Source organism: Halyomorpha halys, unplaced genomic scaffold (genome assembly GCF_000696795.3).
Source record: "Halyomorpha halys isolate HHAL.00 unplaced genomic scaffold, Hhal_1.1 Scaffold1174.1, whole genome shotgun sequence".
NCBI classification, from domain to species: domain Eukaryota; kingdom Metazoa; phylum Arthropoda; class Insecta; order Hemiptera; family Pentatomidae; genus Halyomorpha; species Halyomorpha halys.
Genome location: NW_027109467.1, coordinates 14,330 through 34,643, shown reverse-complemented (window position 1 = coordinate 34,643; position 20,314 = coordinate 14,330). Strand labels below are relative to the sequence as shown.

Genomic DNA, 20,314 nt, shown 5'->3' with positions numbered 1-20,314 from the left:
ATAGTATGTTACAGCAGTTCACACGTGTTACATCTTATTTCTTCTTCTCTTTTTTTTGACATTTGATATATATATGTGTGTGTTCTCAATGGAGGATTCTCATAGAAATTCTAATTTGAAAATAATTTTATATTGATGATTCTTCCCGATTTGTCGCGTCCATGAGGCGTTAATCAAGATAAACCGCTAACAATTATTTTTATACCATAGGAGCGGAAAATCAAACTACATATTGAATAAAATAGTCTGGGCAGATTATGATGACGGACTGCTCTGGAGAAAAACTGATTATAAAGTCAGTAAATTCAGAAGAATTGATTAGTAAAAGAAATTTTATTCATTGTTACTAAGAATCATCAAATTTAATTTCAAAATTCTAAAAACTCTCAGAAGAAAGGGGGTACACCAATCAAGTCTTGAACATCTCGTTTATATAAAATATCATCGATATCACTAAAGCTGCGACCTCCGGGTTAGAAACCTGTGTAAAATGCACCCATTTCCCTTTGAAGACCCTCGATATAGTGTATAAGTTTATTATATTAGGAAAATTAAAGTTTGAACGGACCAAAACATGCTTACTTTAGCTAGGTACAAAAATGTAATTTTTAGGTTTAGTCTTACTAAATGTCTGGAATGTATACTTTCTAAGCCAATGTAAATGTGTTTATTTAAAAAATAGATACAAATCTTTATGAACTCTGCTGGCTAATTTAGTTTAAAAACTGTTTAATTAATCATTAGTTATCTCTCACACATGATACAATATAAAACGGGAATATAATGCAACAATTAACTAATATAGATTTTTCCAATTAAAGTTTAATAATATATTTAATTTAATACATATTTCGTTTTTTCATGAAATTATTTAGAAATTCCTATAATTTAGAGCAATGGAAAATGGTTTAAGAAGGCAACCCTGGCTTGTTTGGCCATTGTTTACCGGCTCTGGAGAAACCTCGAATTTTTATAACCTATACTGGTACCTGCCAATATTTCTGTATTTAGGACCGTCCATTGCTGGAACAAAAAAGCGATATGGGTTGCGTTGCTTGTTGAGAGGCAAGCCATTATTATGAGGAGAAGGACGTTCCATAATTATTATAATTTTAAGTTTTTACCTCTCAATTGACATAAACCTTTAATACATAAAGAAAATTGTATTATTGGAAGTGGTTAAATGTAGTTAGCAGTATTGTTATGCGATAGGGATGGGATTAAAACGTATATTTTTCCAGAAAAATATATTTTTTAAGATTTAGACGGATTCATTTTGCTAATTCGTTGATTTCTGAATTGAATAAACCATAATACATATGAGCACTTGTTTTATGGTTCATGTTTACGTTTTTATGAATTGAGTTTTACTGAAACTTTAAGAAAACAATCTGTGATTTAGGTGTATTTGAAAGGTATTAAAAGCAATGGATAACCAATATGCCAATGATGATCCTAGAAGAAGTGCTGCTGCACAGTTTTTCCTTGATGAAAATGGTCCTGAAGGGTTCAAAATCCGAGAAGTGAGTGTTAAGAAATGATTAATTTACTTTAAAGCATTATAAGTGTTTTCAGTATATCTAGTATTTAATATGAGTTGAGGTATTTTATCTATCAAGTTTTTAATTTTTTATCATTGATGATAATATGATAATTTGCAGAATGTATTCTTGTATTGTGTCTAATTGTTTTATTAGATTTATTCATATTATTGATGTTATTATACTTTTTATTTACTATTTTATACATTTTTGATAAATTAATGCTGTATAAAGTCCTTTTATGTGTGTGATTGTTTTAAAGAATTTGGAACAAATTTTATGTTTACATGCTCTTAGGGAATATTGGAATGGAAATATTGTATTTGTCTGCTCATTTTATTTCTATTCATTGTTTCCAATATTAAAGATGAACAAGTGAACTAATGGTTTTGAAAATTTTATTTGGATTTGTTGAGTGACCTGATAAATAGAATTTCTGAACGAAGTATTGAATTAAATTTGAGTTCCTGATTTGTTTGATGATCAGTACAATGGTACAAAACAAGCTCCAGTAGCTAGCAAGAACTTGTGGGGGGTTTAATTATTCCTTTTGAGTGTGCGGAAATCTGCAGCTGTGATTTAATTAAAGTAGTTATGATAATATAAGTAGGAGTTTGGGATTTTTGATGGTTCCTGCCGCTGGATTTTGTGTTGTACAGTGGTACCTGAAAGTCTACTTAAGGATCAGTAGTATCTTTTAATGTCCACACTTAGTACTTCCATCTATATTACCTGTATAAATTGTGGTTTTATTATTATTTTTTGGTCCTTAAAATTAATCTTTAAATTTTGTTTGCAAATATTCTGACTTCTTATAAAATTAATAACTTTAATTTCATCTTGATATTTTTGTTTTATTTATCAATTTTTTGTTTTTATGTTACTGTTGCCATAAGAGTATTTACAACATCTTTGATTTATTACTTAAGTCTTTCTTGTATATCTTATGTGTGTTAAAATTGAGCTTTAAAGTGAGGAACTGATTGACTTCATAATTATTTGTAGATTGTTAATTTGATAAATGAAGCTGTAATGATTGGCGAAATTAATGAAAAACTTGAGAAACTGCAGAAAATCCAGGCATTAATCCTTAGTAGTGGCCCAGATTTTCTTGAGAGATTCCTTCCTGATATTGTTGGGTTTCAAAGTGACAGGAATGCTGAGGTTCGAAGATTTGTGGTTGGTTTTATTGAAGAAGCCTTGTAAGTATCAATTTATCATTTGTTGTTGGTTTTATTGTTGTTTTTGGTCTTTTTAATTAATTTTCAAAATTCTTTTTAGCAAACGTAATTCCGAAATCTTGCCTCAGATTATCGGAAATATCCAATCACTTGTACAAGATACTGCTCCTAGGGTGCAGAAACGTGTGGTGCAGTGTGTAACACAACTATATCGTCATACACTCATGTGGCTTTCAAAAGCACAATCTGTGAATGAACAAATGCAAACAGTTTGGTCAATTCTAGTTAATATCAAAGCTTTTATTATCAACATGGTGGACAGTGATAATGATGGGTAAATTTTCTTCCTTATATCCTTTAATTTACTTCATCTACTCAATACATCATTGAAGCTATCATAATTTACATGGTTATTTGTTATAGATTGAGGACACAAATAGTTAAATTTTTGGAAATGATAGTTTTACTTCAGACTTATCGTGAACCAGACAGTACTAATAGAACTAATGATTTTTCTCTTGAAGATGTTCCTTTAACTTTAAAAGTTGCCAGGAGAAGAAAATTGGAAGAAGAGGCAATGTATGTATCTGATTATCTTGCTAGAATATATTTTGTTAAAATTAGTTGTTAATAAAAACCTCTTTTTGTTTTCTAGGACTGTTTTTGATCTTATGTTAAAATTTCATGGTTCACCTCATATCAGCAGTGCCAATCTGATGGCTTGTATGGGCTCTTTGACAACTATTGCTAAGCTTCGCCCAAATTTCATGGGTAAAGTAGTTGCAGCATTGGAAACTTTGCACAGTAGGTTCATTTTAATTTTTTCAGTTTTATTACTATATTGAATAAAATGCTGCTATTGGGAATATTTCAAATTATCTTTTTAAAAATTTATAATTCATACAGCATGTATTCCCTTATAGTAGCTGTAATCTTGATATTTATATAATATATATACATATATTGTATGTGTATATATGTATGCATATATATATTTTGTATTGTATATATTTTGTATTTTTCAGTTGTGTATATATATATATATACACACACACCCTAAAATTATGTATGAATGGAATATATACATTTTTTTATTATTTAGTTTTCCTAATTTTATAAACTTATTTTTTTCTTTTTTAGTGAACCTACCTCCTACATTATCTACATCTCAGGTTAATTCAGTTAGAAAGCATTTAAAAGTTAATTTGCTAAATCTCTTGAAGCACCCATCAGCGTCTGAATTTCAAATGAATATTACTACCTTACTTACTGATTTGGGAGCAACAACGCACGAGGTATGTTCTTCTAATATCACTGCATTTTTTTTTTTTTAATATCAATCTGTTTGTAAATATCAATCAATTTGTTTTTGTGATAGAAGATCGAGTATAACTGAATGCTTTATTTTATTGTCAGAGTTCCTAATGATTAAGCTTCATATTGTTTTTTCGCTTCTATTTATATTTATATTTATTTACATAGTTATAATGTTTACAAAAAAAAATAGTTATTTATAAAGTGTCAGTAAATATTTGTAAATATTGGACCAACTTGGATGAGTCATTTTAAAAATATAGTTGCCTACGAAAATACGTTTGCATAAGTGAAAGTAGTGAACTTAATTTAATAAAGTTAAAATGGAACCAATTAGGTAACCAACCTGCTCAATCCCTGAAAATTTCATCAAAATTGGATCAATGGATTGATAAATTATGCTTATCAGAAATTTGACTTCAACAATTCAACTGTCTGAGCAACTGACAGCCACAGTAAATTTTTTTTTTCTTTGATATGTAAAATGTAGAATAGAAGTGACAGTTTTTGATTCTGGGAACATAATTTTATTTTAGTCCTTAGATGAGTACTAAGCTCCCCTACCTTTAGTAGTGAGGAATCCAAAAATATAAATCTGAAAAGTGCTCAGTAATTGTTATTTTCATCTATATGTTAGAAAAGACTAATAGAGTTATTTCTCATAAATGAGAAAAAGAATGGAAAAGTAGCATAGATACTATTAAGAATGATGTTATGTTTTTTGTATATTCTATTTTACAATTCTTATATTTTATTTAACAGTTGTTTTTTTCTTGTCTAGGTTATGAAAGCATATCCCAAACTTGAAGAAGGTAGAAAACGTTCTAAAAAAACTGCTTCATCAGCTCCTGCTAAAAAAGTTAGATTAGAAGAAGACCTATCAATGAATGAGTCTGCAATTGATATTACAGAAACATTTATTACAGAAAGGCTCACACCTGAATTGGCTGCCAACTTAGTTATTATGGCAATGGTATAACAATAGATATATTTATTATTTTGCTTATGGAATATGGTGCCTATGAAAATATTTTTTTCCTCTCCTTTTACTATTATTGAATTTGAGTACAAACCTATATATATATATATATATATATATATATATATATATATATATATATATACCTATAAGTCTGTGCACTCATTCTCCATCATATTTCTACTATTTAACTTTATTTTCATAAAAGTTGTTCTGATTTTGTGAATTCTAATTGTTCTCAGTATTTTTGATTATGAAGATTGTTATATGCCTATGCAATATCCTCTATGCAGTCATTTATGAATTCATAAATGTGGATTTTTTCCCTTAAATTTATGATATTGTTTAACATTTTTTTTTTTAATTTTTCCTGTGATGAATTTTTATCCTGCATTCTGTATAAATAAAGATAAGTTAAAATATTTAAATTTATTTATATCATTGTGGGGAATATATAATATCTAATTTTGTTCATAATCAGAGAGCTAGTTTGTGAAGCAATGAATTTTTTCACTGGATTATTATTATGGTGTTATGTGTTCTTTATTTAATTTAATTTTTGATTTTTCAGAATCATCTCCCAGAGACAATGCCATCTGTTTTTAATGCAACCTACACTCCAATTGCTGCTGCCGGCACACAAGCCCAAATCAAGCATGTGGCTAGGCTATTAGCGACTCAGCTTAATGCAGCTGGTCTTGGGCCCGGTGCTACTATAGCAAAAACGCAGAAACCTGTTCTGGTATTTTGACCTGTTATAAAATTTTATTGTTGAGCTTTTTGTTAAAATCGTGTTATGCTTGTTCGATTTATATTGATGTTAAAATTTTATATTGTAATGAATCCTTTTAATGTATTAGATTTTGACTTCTCCTGAATATTAACTATTTTAAAACAGTCCAGTAAAATTTTATTATCTCTTTAAGTTTTTACGGTTTCATTAAGTTAATGATCAGAGATATAAAAACATCCATTGCGAGAAACCATATCTGCCTAGGATATCACTGTCCGATATCACTTAAGGTCCTACTCCTCTGTTCCACTAGTCTTCTGAATTTGCTGACTGATCATTCCTATAATTTTAGATTTTGATATGACTTTGTTTACGTTCCCTATAGTAGCTGTCATGAAATAAGGATTCACAAGATTTTATCCAGTGAGAATTCCTGGATTTTTTTTTTTTTTATATAATGGAGGAACCAGGTATTTAACCTTTGACTGTACAACAAAAAGTTTCGAAGGTTGCAAGGGTTGTTAAAAAAGGATTTGAAAGCCTAAGTAATTGTATTGAGTTGTGACTGCTACTGTCATGGTAACTCCTGTTAAATACCTTAAGGTAACCCTGTCTACTGTCGTGCTAAATCCTATCAAATCCCTTAAGGTAACCCTGTCTTGCAGGTTTAAGTTGCTTTAACTGGTTTCTCCATAACACTTAATCTTTTTACTGTAGGCCTCAGCAGGCTCTACTTAGTATTTTAAGCTTTAAATTACAATCCTATTTTTTTATGGTCTTTGTTCCTTCATTTTTTCAATAGGATGTTCTTAAATTTATGTGTATATTTTGCCTGATAGAAGTTTCTAATGAGGCAAGAAGCTATAATTCTTTTTGATATATATTTTGTAATGCTACTTGTATTGGCATTTCTGAGATTTAAGACATATCTAAGAAAGATTTTAGTTATTGTACTGAAAATTTATAAAAAATAACCTTTTTAATTTTCAGAGGACAATTGAAGATGATGAAGAAGAAGAAAACGGAGTAGGAAACAGCACTGTTCCTGATGAAAATGTTGGTCCTGAAGAGGATAACTCTAATGCAAATTCTAAAACACTGCTTGCTAGTAGGACTTTTAAACAAGAAATGTATAAACCCATGTCCACTGTAAGATCTTTTTTATATTAAATAAAAAAAAAAACCTTTTGTTTAACTTTAAATAAATATGTTTTTTCTTAATTCATTTTAGGATATGCGGGAGTTCTTACAAGTCGGAGCTGTTCAAAGGATATTGTCATCAGAGGAGAGTGCGATAACAGGAGGAGTGAGCAGAGTGAGGTCTAAAATTTTGGCTTCATTTGCTGCTTCATTCGGTCAGAAAGTTAAGCAGAGTAAGTATCTACTGAAAAATTAGCTATTAACACGGCAGAATCCAATTTCACAGAACTAAATAAAATGAGACTTTGTTTTCATAAAATAGTGTTCAAGTATACTAAATTTACATTGGCTCGAATAAAATAAATTAAATTAGGTTTTAATTTTAACAATAAAATATGTGATCTGTGCTTTTACGATCTGCTTGTTTAGACTAATTATTATCGTTCCAAGTTTCACTTTATTTCCTCAGTGATTTTTAATTTATTTGTTACGTATATATTTTTTTTATTGTCATTTTATATTTCTGAGGATCTCTTTATCTTTTAAATTGCTGAACCTGGTTTTGATAAAGTTTTTAGGAATAAATATCATTAAGTTGTGAAGAATGCCAAGATTCTTGAATATGGCAGGGTTATTGCTACTCAAATTTTGATCTTTTGAAATATAATAACTCAAGTAAATTGTTATCATTTTTCATTTTAATGAACTATAGTGAAACATATACATATACAATTGTCCATCTTAATGGACAATTTTATTGAGGTTCTGGCCAACAAGATACAAATTTAATGTATTTCAATCTCTCTGTTACCAAACCCTTCTACTCTGTTCATGGACACAAATTTTATCCCTTATCTACACTTTTGAAAGTTTTAAAAGAAATTATTTATACGCATCCTGTAAAAAGTTGGTTGAAAGGTGTTACTAGAATAATGTGTTAATTTTTTTTTAAATATAAAAAAATTGTGTTATTGATTTTTTTGGACTTACAAGGTGTCGCAGCTTAAGCAGTGATATGTACATTATTCTATTGTTATATTTTTGTGTTATTTTTATATTCCCTCTTCTTAATGTATATCTCTGCTTAACTGATAAAATTATTATTTCTTTCATGTATCACGTTCACTTATTGCGTCCACTATATAGAGGTTTCACTATATATAATTCTAGGTAGTTTTTCTTTGTCATATCTTAGAAATTTAAAGAAAATTAGCAAATTTAATTTATATATTTAAACTCTCGGCACAATAAATTGCATGCCCCTGAAGTTTTATTTTTAAACAGTTCAGTTGTGAAAGAGTTCTAAAGAATGGGAAGCTATAATATCAGAATTAAAGATAACTTTTTTGAAGTAATTTAAATGAAGATTTAGAAAAAAATATTTTAACTGATCACAATGCTTTTTTTATGTTCAATACTTGAGAAATACAAGTGAAAGAATTGTATCAACTATTGTTTCAAGTTTCTTTACAAATCTTATATATTTTTATCCTGAATTTTGTAATAATTGCCTGCTTTCATTTTTAGCAATTCTGAATTTTATTATGGGTGATATAAGAAATCAAATTAATCTTGCTCTTGCTTGGATCTATGAAGAGTATAGTTATATGCAAGGGTTCACTAAGAGGCCTCCAAGTCAGACGGATGAGACTAAATTTAATGAATTACAATATGATACCCTTGTGACTACCATTATGAATGGAATAATTAGGAATAAGGAACTCAAAGAGCGTGATGTGTAAGTTACTATTTGTTTAAAACAACAAAAATTATTTTTCTATTACATTTCCTCAATTAATTTTATTTAGCAATAGTTCATATTCTGTTGCAAAAACCTTCTTTTTTTCCAAGGGATTTTAATTATATTTTGACTAAGTCAGTCATGCACTCAGTTGCGATTTATCTTAGCCTAATTGTATCAAACTTGATATTCATTAAACTTCAAATTCTAATTTTGAATAATAATTTTGATTAGTTTATATCAGTTCATGATTTATAAAATGTCAAGGCTAGAAGTTCCACATAACAAGAATGTATAAAATAAAATAATTTATTTACAATATGATGCCTATTTTGTTTCTATATCCTATAGTGCAACTGCATTTTAATCATTCCCTCATCTAAGCCTTGAGATCACATTGTCACTTTATTATCTAACAACACGATATATAAATATTTTTTTTTGGAGTTGGGTAAAACTACTTTTGATAAATTTTGTAGTTTATATCTCTGACAGTTGTAAGTGGAAGTTTACATGATTATAGTATGGTAAATTATAACATTCTTTTTACAATAGCATTGCTATTTTACGGAAATAGAAAAATTATTGAGCATTATATAGATAATTAAGTATAATGTCAAATAATGAGGAATATATGTAGATAGTATTGTTTGACATTAAGGTGATGAAATATATAACTTTGTTAGAAAACGTTAATTACGTCTTGGTTTTAAAAAAAATATATTATTTTAAGATTTTCTGTAAAAAAACATGATCTTTTATGTTATGGATTGATTCAGAAAGAACCATAGAAATCATAGCAATACAGTAATCCTCATGTTGAATATTATTGTTAAAGTTGTTCAGTCCTCTCAGTATTCACCAAATTAACCATTAAATAAAATTTCAAATGTTCTATAAAGATTTTTTGTAAAGTTTTCTAATTTTTTTTTTTTTTTAATTTTAAACTGATGTCATGTAGAAGGAAATGAAACTTTAGACGTGCTGCACATGAGGTAAGATTGCTTGGGTAAGACACACATGACGAGTCTCTTTCGCTTCAATTTCATCTCATCTCCTATGCGAATACCAACTAAATCTTGTTAGAAGTATTGCAGGATGGAATAGCTTCCAGTTTGAGTCTATCTCTCTTCGATTTCATCTTGCCTTGTGTGTAGAGGTCTTTAAGAAACTAAAAAGCGAGTAGCATACTAGAAAAAGTTTTGTTAGTAATTTCTTTTTAATTCTTATACCTAAGCTGACATTTCATGTATTGTTATTTTATCATGTACTTTATTTCATACTTTTGCATGTAATAAATTTAATATTTATTTTAAATATTTTTTTATTTTTATTCTATTTTAGGATTTTAACAAGAATCTGTCTTGAAATGCCTCTCCTAACAGATGAAGTTATTAACCTAATAAAAAATTTTAGCACAACTGAAACATTAGGGTTAAGTATTATTTATAAACTAGTCCTCATGAGGCCAATGAAACAACTCTACTTTTTAAATGTTCTTTTGGATAACACATCTCATCAGGCGTCTGAGGTATTTTGTAGTATTAAAATTCATGTTAGATAATAATCTATTCCTTATAATTCCTTTGTTTTTTTTTTGTTTTTGTTTTTTTTTAAATATTTTTATAAAGAAAATTGTATAGAAGTTTGTGCAGTTTATATTTAGATCATTTCTATCAATTTATGCTTCATTATCTTAACACTGAATGAGTATTTGTCTTATATAATAAGTAGATCACATTATTGTGGGTATTTAATTTTTAAATGAATTTATTTTAGATTCGAGAAGCCTCTATTGGTCATGTGGTTGATCTTTATCCAAAAGACGACCTACAAACAGTTATTGAAGAGTATGCCATTTATTATCTTGGTTTTCTCAAGTTAACCAAACCACCTGAGGCTCTCTTTGGTTTGCATAAGGGTAGGCCCCATTTGTCTGAAGTTTGGACTGATGATTCAATAAAGGCTTGTCTTTATCTTTATTTGTCACTTCTCCCGATCAATCAAGAGTTGATTCATGAGTAAGTAAATTGTTTAATTTTCGAACATAGTTTCTTAGTTTATTATTTTTAAGTAAACCAGTATAGATTACTGGATTGTTTTTAATGGTAGATGGAACTAAAAAAAAAATTATATGAAAGCAGAATTGATTGCTATTTTTAACAGTTTGTAATATGTGTATTTCATCTGAACCTGTCTAGATATTGATTTTTTAGGGCCTTGCCTAATATTGTTGCAAGCGGCATGGAAATTTAAATAAATATGAGTATCGTTTTATAAAAAAAAAATTATTACTGCAATAGTTTTAATGTGTCTGTCAACACATAACAAGATAATTAGAACCACGATGTTGTAGATTTGGAATTACTATTTGAAATGTTATTTCAATCATCTTTATGTAAATTTCGTACAATACAAAACTTTTTTTTTAGTTATTAGTGTTTTTACTGAATTTTATGTGTTGACTTGTAAGGAACATTTTCTTAGAAAGTAGTTGTCGAAATTTGTAAACATCTATATCCATATTTAGCACATATACTTAGGGTTTTTCTTCATTGAAAAATAATAATATTTACATGCATTAAAAAATAAATTAAATATTTTAAACTTAATAAGTAAACCAATTTCTTACCATGTATCTTTTTTTTTTTTTAAAAAAACTCAGAATATGTATCCACAGTCAATATTACTTTGCAAAAAATTAGAAAGTGCTTGATCCAACAGATTTTGAGAAAATATATGTATTAGAAGGAGATGGTTTGGGTTACGGTCAAGAAAATTTAAAAAAATTGTTTTAACTATTAATTAATGGCCAATTTTTTGGCTCCCACTGCAGGTCCTTATCAGGGCTAAAATATTAACATAAGCAGGTAAAGTTAATGTAAGAGTATAAAAGTGACAATTACAATAAATACTAAGGTAGAGGTATTAAAAGACCTCCATATCTTCAAAAGAATTTCCATATTAACAAACTAACTTAAATTTGATTTTTTTGTTTGTTAGTTGGCTTATATGGATATATTTTTATATCTCCACCTTTAAGTGTATTTCGTTTACTTGTAACTTTTATACTTAGCTTACTTATTCAGTATCTTTTTATTTTAGCTCTGATGAAGAGCTACAGTGTGGGTCAAAACGGGCATTAATATAGTTGAATCCATTTTTTTGTTTTTCTTGACCGCAACCAGGACCGTCTCCTTCTTATTTTGAGAAAATATTTGTTTTGTTAAAATATGATGATTAAAGCAGTATTATGCTTACCTATTAGTTTTTTTTTTTTACCATACCAAAAAATGGTAAAATGATCTCCCTTATTACACGATATCTCTACCACTACAGACCTCATTTAATTTTATATCAATATATTCAATGTTGAAATAATTTAGTTTGAGATTGTTACTTTAGAAGTTTTCATCATTAACTTTTTTTCTTGAACTGTTGATATTTTTCGATAGATTGTCTAGAGTCTACATTCAAACTCAGGCTGATGTTAAAAGGACAATTTTACGAGTTGTTGAGTATTCAGTCAAAGCAATGGGTATGGATTCACCTCAACTGCTGAAACTCGTTGAGGAATGTCCAAAGGGCTCTGAAACTTTAGTTACACGCATTATCCACATTTTGACTGACAAGTGTAAGTAAACAACTATTCTTTGAAAGTAAACCATTTAGACAATGTTTATTGTTTGAATTATGTACTTTATTATATATTTTGTTTTAGCTGCTCCTAGTGCGGAACTCGTAGACCGAGTTAGAGAATTGTATCGAACAAGAGTTTCTGATGTACGTTTTCTCATTCCGGTGCTGAATGGTCTGAAAAAAGGAGAAATTATTGAAGCTCTTCCTAAACTGATTAAGTTGAATCCAGTTGTTGTTAAAGAGGTATTTTTAATTTTATTTGTAATTTATGTTTTTGGTCAGTATTACTTGAAACAAATGCATCTAGCAATTCCTGTAAAGATCATTTACTTTTTTTTTCAAGATGGTATAGCCTTTGCTTACAAGAGGTCAGGTCAATTCTGATGTACCAAACTTTTAATTTGTTTTCTCTAAATTAAATAAAATGGTAGACTCCTATTAATATTTATTTCTGAGTAAATATTTGGATCATATTGAACAGGAAAAATCTCTTAGACATCACGCGTTTTTATTAGAGAACCTTCATCCCATATAGATACTAGATTGGCCTACTGCACACCAAAAACTAGTCAATATTCCATATTATATTTCATACTATTTTCTGTATCTTTACTCAGCACATAAACTTCATCTCATTTCTTTCGTACTTTCTTGTTCTTTAATGTTTTACTATAACCCTATTCATCATTCTAATCATTTGTTAGAATCTTTTTTGATGAAAGTTAAAACAAAAGTTGCTGTTACATCTGTTTACATTGCTATTAAGTATATTATAAATATAATTATGGGGTTCATACCTGTGGAAATTTTTCCACTAAAATCCTGAGACTCTATGGATATAACTCCATTTATTCCAACACTCGAGTATACAGTAGGAAGACAGAAAAAGAAAGTACTAATTTCCCTCGGCTGAATGATTATTTTTATTATTATTCATTTGAAATGAAAATCAATCTTTATTCTGGGACACTTAGTCCCCTTTTAATACCAATTTGGAACCATTTTAGCAGCTTTTGTCTGACTACATTAGCTTATTTTGAACATAATTAAATAAATCTATTGCAATATTTATATAAAATAAAATATGAACAAAGATTATATATATATATATATTTATCCATGTTATATTGTTTTCTATTATTCACAAGTTCATGGAAGTTTGATAGTCAAGAAGATGGATATATAATTGGTGCTTGAATGATGTTAAGGAGGAATTTTTACGGATGGATTTGGAGAAGTTTCAAAATGAGGTAGCTCGAACAGCAAAGGATTTTTCAAAGGAGGCAATTCTGTGGGTAGGGATATAAAGATCGATAGGTTGGGATCTTGTGTTTAGCAGGTGAATGGATAAACTTAAGGTGAGGGGCTCAATGATGTAGCTTTGGTTATTAGGGATTGGAATTAGTGCCAAGGAGGTATTGTCTCCGGATACTGGGGTGGAGCTAACTTTGATCAGAATATTAGTGAGATATATGAGATAGTGGTTTTGTTTTTTGGATACTGATTAAGTGGTAGCATTAATCACTGTCACTTGCTACCCTTAATTGTGTTTAATGCAGTATTCACTAACGAAACAGATTAACAAATTTGTTGTTGAGATGTTGAGTCGTTTTACATCTCTGGATTTTTTAAAGGTCAATTAGACGAGTGCTATGTTGAAACTGTTATTAATATATTTTTGAAATCTCTCAGAAAAATATTGAATAGTATGGTTAATATAATATTTTTGGGTTTTGACTGATTGTTCTTTCTGAAACAAAACAATATTTTCTCTTATTATTCTATCCGTCTATCAACCCAGTTTCTATTCAAATTTAACTATAGTGCTACATTTTCGGCTAATCGCTGTTCTAAGTTGGGTGAGGGTTCCAGAAACCGCATTTATTGTATATTTATATTATATATAAAAAACCCTATATTTCTCTTAGTTCTGTATGGAAAATGACCTAATAGATAATGTATTATCCATTGTATCTTTCAAGCCATTTCATTGGGTGATTGTCTTTTATGGGAGAAGACCAGAACTTTACTCTGGTGTCAGTGTTATATTCTTTGAAATTTAGGATTCTTTTGATCTCCTGTTCTTTACTTCTGCCTGTTATGGGTCAGAGGTAAGTGCTCGGAGGTGTTGGTCGAGTACTACCCCACACATTTTTTATTTGTTCGGTTTTTTAGTTGTTATTATTTCTTCGGCTACCTTCAATATCACTCTACCAGGGTAAAAAGATCCAAGTTGATAATGACCAGTTATTGATGTTTCAGAAATGTTTTTAATTAAACTGAATTTCTTTTTAACCCATAATTCTCAATATTTAGCAATAGATATCTATCACCTTTGACCATCAAAGTAATTATAGTAGTTTTATTAACATATGAACAGTACATTGAGAAAAAAGATAAAAGAATTTCTAGAAATTTTGAAAATAACAAAATAATTTAATATTTAATTATTTCCTCTTTTACTTTAAACAAAGCGTAAAAATTGTATTTATATTTTGTGCTGTTGGAAGTAATTTTTCTTTTTCTCTTAATTATTTCAAAACAATAACTTGTGTAAAACAAAATGCGCTAATTAAAATGGAAGAAAACTGAGAGTACTTGGAGAGTATCCAAAAAAATGGGATATATTTTGAATTATTTAAGCTGTTATGGAACTTAAAGAATATAATCAATGGTTGATTTAAACAATTGTATAACGTATGATGACATCATTATATTTTCTAATGTTGCTACTAATATCATATTGTACTACCTTAAGAAAATTAAAATCTGTACTGCTACAACCCATGAAGGATCAGGGGTTCAGTACATTGTAAGGAAGTACTGTTAATTGACCAACGGTTGTGTAGGGAGGTGATTTGGTCAGAATCATACTCGACTGCCAGATTTTTACCCAATTCAGGGTACCAAATTTATGAGGCTGGGTGGGACCCCAGGAGGGCTCCAGAACCCACAGTGTTGACTCACAGCTACTGTGTAACAGAAAACAATTTTCTGCCCAGCCAGATTCAAACTCAGGTCCTTGGAGTTAGTAGCATCATGCCTTACCATGGTGCCACCACGCTCCCATTGCTACCACTACCTTGCTAATTTTAAATCAACTGTTGATCCAATTTGATTTAACGATAAATGATCGTCCCTTCTCCTCTGTAATCTTCATGTTTCTTTTTCTTTTTTTTTTAATATTTAAAGGGTAAATATTTTAATGGATTTTCCTATAAATATTGTTTTTATTCAATAATGTTAATTGTCGGTGCCAACAATGGTGGAAAAGGTTGATAAGCAGTTGGAAGCAACATAATTTTGTATATTAATAAGTGTCATAGAATTAAATTAAATCGACGAAAAAGTTTTAATAAACTTATTAATGTTTTATTATGTTGACATTCTCAATGAAATAATTTTCCTTCATATGCAGTATTTTGTTGTTAAGTTCTCTTTGGTTAAAAATTAGTTATTTTTTCAGAGACAAACAGAAGGAATCTTTCAACATGGTTCTCTGTTTTGGATTAGCAGGTTGTCGGTCTAAGGTTGTAATGTCAATGGAAATGATGGGCCTCATTAAAACAAATGGATATTCAAGAATTCACAAGAAGTCTAATTATTCACTTTCTTGTGTATTATGTTCATTGTGTACAAATAAAGTTTTAACATTATTAATATTCATTTTTATAATGAAATTTTGTAAATTTAATTAAAAATAATTAAATAATTTAAAAGTTTTTTATTTTTTGTTTGGTGAAATATTCATATTATTAGCAATGATGAAGGAGTGAATCTCGACCTTTTCCACTGTCTTTGGTTTTAACACTTTGTTGCAGTAATACTTAATTCATTATTAATTTGACAAATATTTATATCTACATCTGTGTTATACTTTTTATTGTTTTGGATTGTATTGATGATTTGTAGCAGGTTCTATTGGTTTTCTAGATTCCAGATTATGTTCCATTCGTTTTCCTTGCCCATTTCATCCACTGTTGATTATTTCTTTGGTGTGGGGGTACTCTTAGGTACGAGAGAGGCTCATGAGCATTCAAGCTTGGACTGGAATCTGGTATAATTCTTTGGGTACCCAGTTACATATATCTTCACTTATGATTCCAATCCCTTCAGAGCAGTCGTTACTTACTCTAGAATCATTCGAGGCAGGTTTTAGATTTTTGTTTCATTATTTTGTACTTTTTGCAAGATCTTTGTAGAGGAGTAGCAGTGTTTATTGGAAGTGACGGTGCAATCACTTTGGTTTGTTCTGTGCGTATACATGTGGTTGTGTACTGTCCTCAAGAGTCAGGGGAACATAAAACACCACCAACTGCAAACATTAACTGACTCCTATTATTTATTACTTAGTATGAAGTAACAATATAATTGACACTTGTGCTGATTCTAAATGGTTAAATAACTATGTGATTACATGGTTTATATTTTGGTGGATCAAATTCTAACTTTTTGCCTCCTTGAATTTCCAATAATTATAAAGATCTATTCTGGTTATACACACATATACACTAAGTTGAGTCGCTGAAGTATCCATTGTATTGTTGATAGCCATATATGTATAACTGTATTTTGATGTCTTCTCGCATGATTAAACCTTAAAGCATGAAGTGAATAGATAGTATGTCTATGAATATATATATTGAATTAAGAAGCATACTTATGAAAATAATGGAATGGTGAGTTGTAAGTCTGATCTATTTATTATGTCGTTTCTTTTTAAAATACATCCAAATACAATATTTTAAATTGTTAGAACGGGTTGTTAGGATAGAAGCCAGTGGTGGAGAACCTTTTGCACACCATGATCCAGTTTTTTCTGAGTTCATAGGCACCATATACCTCAAGCATTTTTATACCTTCTTTATCTATGGCAAGCAAGGGTTTGGAAGATAGAGGTAAGTACAGGATATGCTTCGGGTATGGGAGTAAAATGAATAACTTAATCATTCTATTTAATTAATTAATTATGTTCTTTAAAAATGCTAGTTTATCAATGCACCAATGTTTAAGAATCAGAATTGATCTGTTGTGTGAGAGGATGCTAAAGTTGCCAGAGTTTGGTAAAGATAACTCTGGAAAAGAAAATACAGTACTCAAAAAAAAATATTTAAAAAAGAAATATAAAATATAATAGATAAATTACAGTTACATACATTGACTAACAAAAGAAAAAAAAATTATGCATTAGAAAAATAATCATGCTAATGAAGTGCATTTAAATTTTAATTGTTAACTTTTATGTGTAAGATCTGGTTCTATAAAATAATTAATATCTTAGTAAATTATGTAAAAATGGAACTTTTTATAGACCCCAGATGGAATTTAACTTACGTGAAGTTATTAAATTAATTATTCATGAAATGTTAGAAAAATTATCAAAGTATAGGCTTGAAAGAATTGCCTCGATTACTGAATGCTTCTTGAATTCTTTATCTCACGAATTCCTTACAGAAGTCTACTTCTTAACAGTTCTTACTGACTGCTCATGGTTGTGTAAGTAACTTGAAGTCTACCTGCATTGAATTTCTACAATTTGTTATTCCTTTTGGCTTTTGAGACAATGCTTGGAATAGGGCGTGAATTATAGTAGGACTTTCTGGTTTGTTATATTTTGCCCAGCCTTAAAAAAATCAATAAGAAATTTAATTTCATTTGTTAATAATTTCTAGAAATTTAATAAAAATCTTTATGTTTTACTCCCTGGAATGATGTTTTGGACTTCCTAGCCCATCATCTAATTTTAGCTATTGTTCTATTCCTTTCAATATTCATCTTGTTGTTTTTATCATCTCCTTAATTTCTAGTCATTGACTAGGAATCATCCTGAAAATATCAGTTGATAAAAGTTACATATGAATAAGAAAAAGATAAAACAGTTTATGCCAAAATAGAAATAATGGAGATGATAATAATATCTTAAGTATTGAAATAGAACTGTAGCTATAATAAGATGATATACGAGGTTAGAAACTGGATGATGTACAAAGAAGTTCGAAATGTTTAAGGAAATGAAAAATAAAACATAAAGAAGTATGACAAAGCTTTATTAAATTTCTAGAAATAATTTTCAGATGAAATTTCATAAACCCATTGTTAGAAAAAGGATAATAATATAGAAATATAGTAAAATTCAGCCTACTAAAACAGAACTTTTGGATGAAACATTAATTATCTTATGTTATCTCCTTTTTTTATTTTTTTTAGAAAATTGACTTTTTTAGATGTTCAACCGCAGATGAAATGTAATAATTTTTTTTAACCTTGACAACAGTTGTGATGGCTTTGAGAAGGTTGTCAGTCCTCTGATACTGCTTCAGAGCTTCCTTTTTCTCGAGTAACTTAACAAATGGATCCTGTATTTATTATGTTTTTTTAAAATGTTATTGTCTATTATTACTCTAATTTGTTCAATTTTTATATAAAAATTTACCTAATTAAATATACAGTTAATAGATTTTTTTCTGAGACAATTTATGTATTTATTATTTTCTAAAAGTCATTAAAGGATGAATAATTAGACTAGTAAACAGTTAAGGATTGGCCTGCAGACATAAAATAAGTAGACAAGGGTTTGACAATAGTGAGTCGACATTAGATATGTTAGTCCACTTTAGATTCTTTAAACTGAAGTCGTTCTTTTTCTAGCTGTTAGAAAAAATACTATTAATTCTCAAGAATACCATTGTGCTGCTACATTTGAACTGTTTTAAAAACATATCCTTGCCAACCACTAAACAGGGAGGAAGTACGAAATTTCTCCAGCATTAGTCTGCTCATTGGGTCTACTTTATTGTATACTGCTCCAGCAGAATAACGGTGTTGAAGGCTTATGTATCAAGAATATTTTTTGAATTAAATAAGAGCCATTTGTTTACTGATTGACTTATTTGTGGTGAAGTTTAATGTAATCAATGGTTTCAATGATATTTATTATCTACATTATTTTAATTTCTAATTTAAAATTGAATTGTTTTCTAGGTTTTCAATAGGCTGCTAGGTACACAGGCTGATGCTACCGGTCATTCTTCTCCAATAACCCCTGCTGAACTTCTTACAGCTTTGCACTTGATAGATCCTTCAAAATGTGAACTAAAAACTGTTATTAAAGGTAATTAAAAATTTAATTTTTTATTAGTTGTATTGGGAATGTATGAGAATATTTTTTAATCCAGAGAGACTATAACGATGGGAATGATTACAAAATGATGGTCTCATTGAGCCGAATATTGTTAATGCTTTCTTTAGCTTTAGTAACTTAAGAGTATAAATAAATAGTTGTATTTTTAAGAGACAATGACAGTAACAAATCTCAATGAATTGTTTGTGTATTAATTTGTTTTGTTTTTTAAATGTTAATCTACCATAAAACTTACATGAAAAAGTTTTATTAATTAATTAGTTACATCCATAAATATTTGAAATCTAAACAAAAATGTATAACAGATATAGTTATGGTTTAATATATTAGTAAAGCACATATATTTAACTTTAGAATAATATCCCGCGAATATATTACTTATTAAATCTGGATCGTCGCACAATTTCCCTTCACTAGCTAGAGTATATCTGCAAGCTGCTCTAGTTCCTTTTATTTTCCTTATTTTATCCCATACGACTTTAAATGGTGTAGAAGAGTTAATGGACTCGTTAAATGATTTCCAAGATTCCTTTTTTCTTTCATTTATAATTCTTCTACATATAGCCTTTTGTTTTTTATATTCAACTAGATTCTCCATAATCATATTTTTTTAAAATTTCTTGAAAGCCTTTCTTCGAAGTTGTATAGCTTTCTTACAATCATTGTTGAACCAGGGAACAGGCGGCCTTTTGAGGCAGCCCAGGCTTTGTGGGATTGAAGTTTCTGCAGCTGTGAGTATAGCTTCAGTTATAGCTTGGCATCCATCATCGATAGTTAGGCTGCTAGGGAGATCTTGTGGCGGGCCAGCTAGCGAATTGTAAATAAATTGAAGGCGATCAAGAAAAATGTGAAGGCATGGAGCAGCTCCAGTCGCGGCAACCGCAGAGAGGAGGTTGTATTGACAC

At 29.1% G+C, this 20,314-nt stretch overlaps 1 protein-coding gene across 2 annotated transcripts in view; it reads left to right on the top strand.

Annotated features, from left to right (window-relative positions):
- The first annotated feature begins 853 nt into the window (after window positions 1-853).
- Sym (symplekin) overlaps window positions 854-20,314 on the top strand; it is a 24,530-nt gene continuing 5,069 nt past the window's right edge. Inside the window, exons 1-16 of one of the 2 annotated variants that reach the window (XM_014433245.3) lie at window positions 854-1,523; window positions 2,547-2,743; window positions 2,823-3,056; window positions 3,146-3,301; window positions 3,378-3,526; window positions 3,863-4,017; window positions 4,818-5,009; window positions 5,587-5,757; window positions 6,739-6,897; window positions 6,980-7,121; window positions 8,416-8,626; window positions 9,974-10,160; window positions 10,409-10,650; window positions 12,085-12,263; window positions 12,351-12,511; window positions 19,250-19,379. In XM_014433245.3, coding sequence (XP_014288731.1) covers window positions 1,428-1,523; window positions 2,547-2,743; window positions 2,823-3,056; window positions 3,146-3,301; window positions 3,378-3,526; window positions 3,863-4,017; window positions 4,818-5,009; window positions 5,587-5,757; window positions 6,739-6,897; window positions 6,980-7,121; window positions 8,416-8,626; window positions 9,974-10,160; window positions 10,409-10,650; window positions 12,085-12,263; window positions 12,351-12,511; window positions 19,250-19,379 — 2,761 coding nt within the window. In that variant the 5' untranslated portion in view covers window positions 854-1,427. Of the gene's footprint in view, window positions 1,524-2,546; window positions 2,744-2,822; window positions 3,057-3,145; window positions 3,302-3,377; window positions 3,527-3,862; window positions 4,018-4,817; window positions 5,010-5,586; window positions 5,758-6,738; window positions 6,898-6,979; window positions 7,122-8,415; window positions 8,627-9,973; window positions 10,161-10,408; window positions 10,651-12,084; window positions 12,264-12,350; window positions 12,512-15,734; window positions 15,935-19,249; window positions 19,380-20,314 lie in introns of those variants that run through there. The other variant, XM_014433246.3, reaches the window with a different exon arrangement.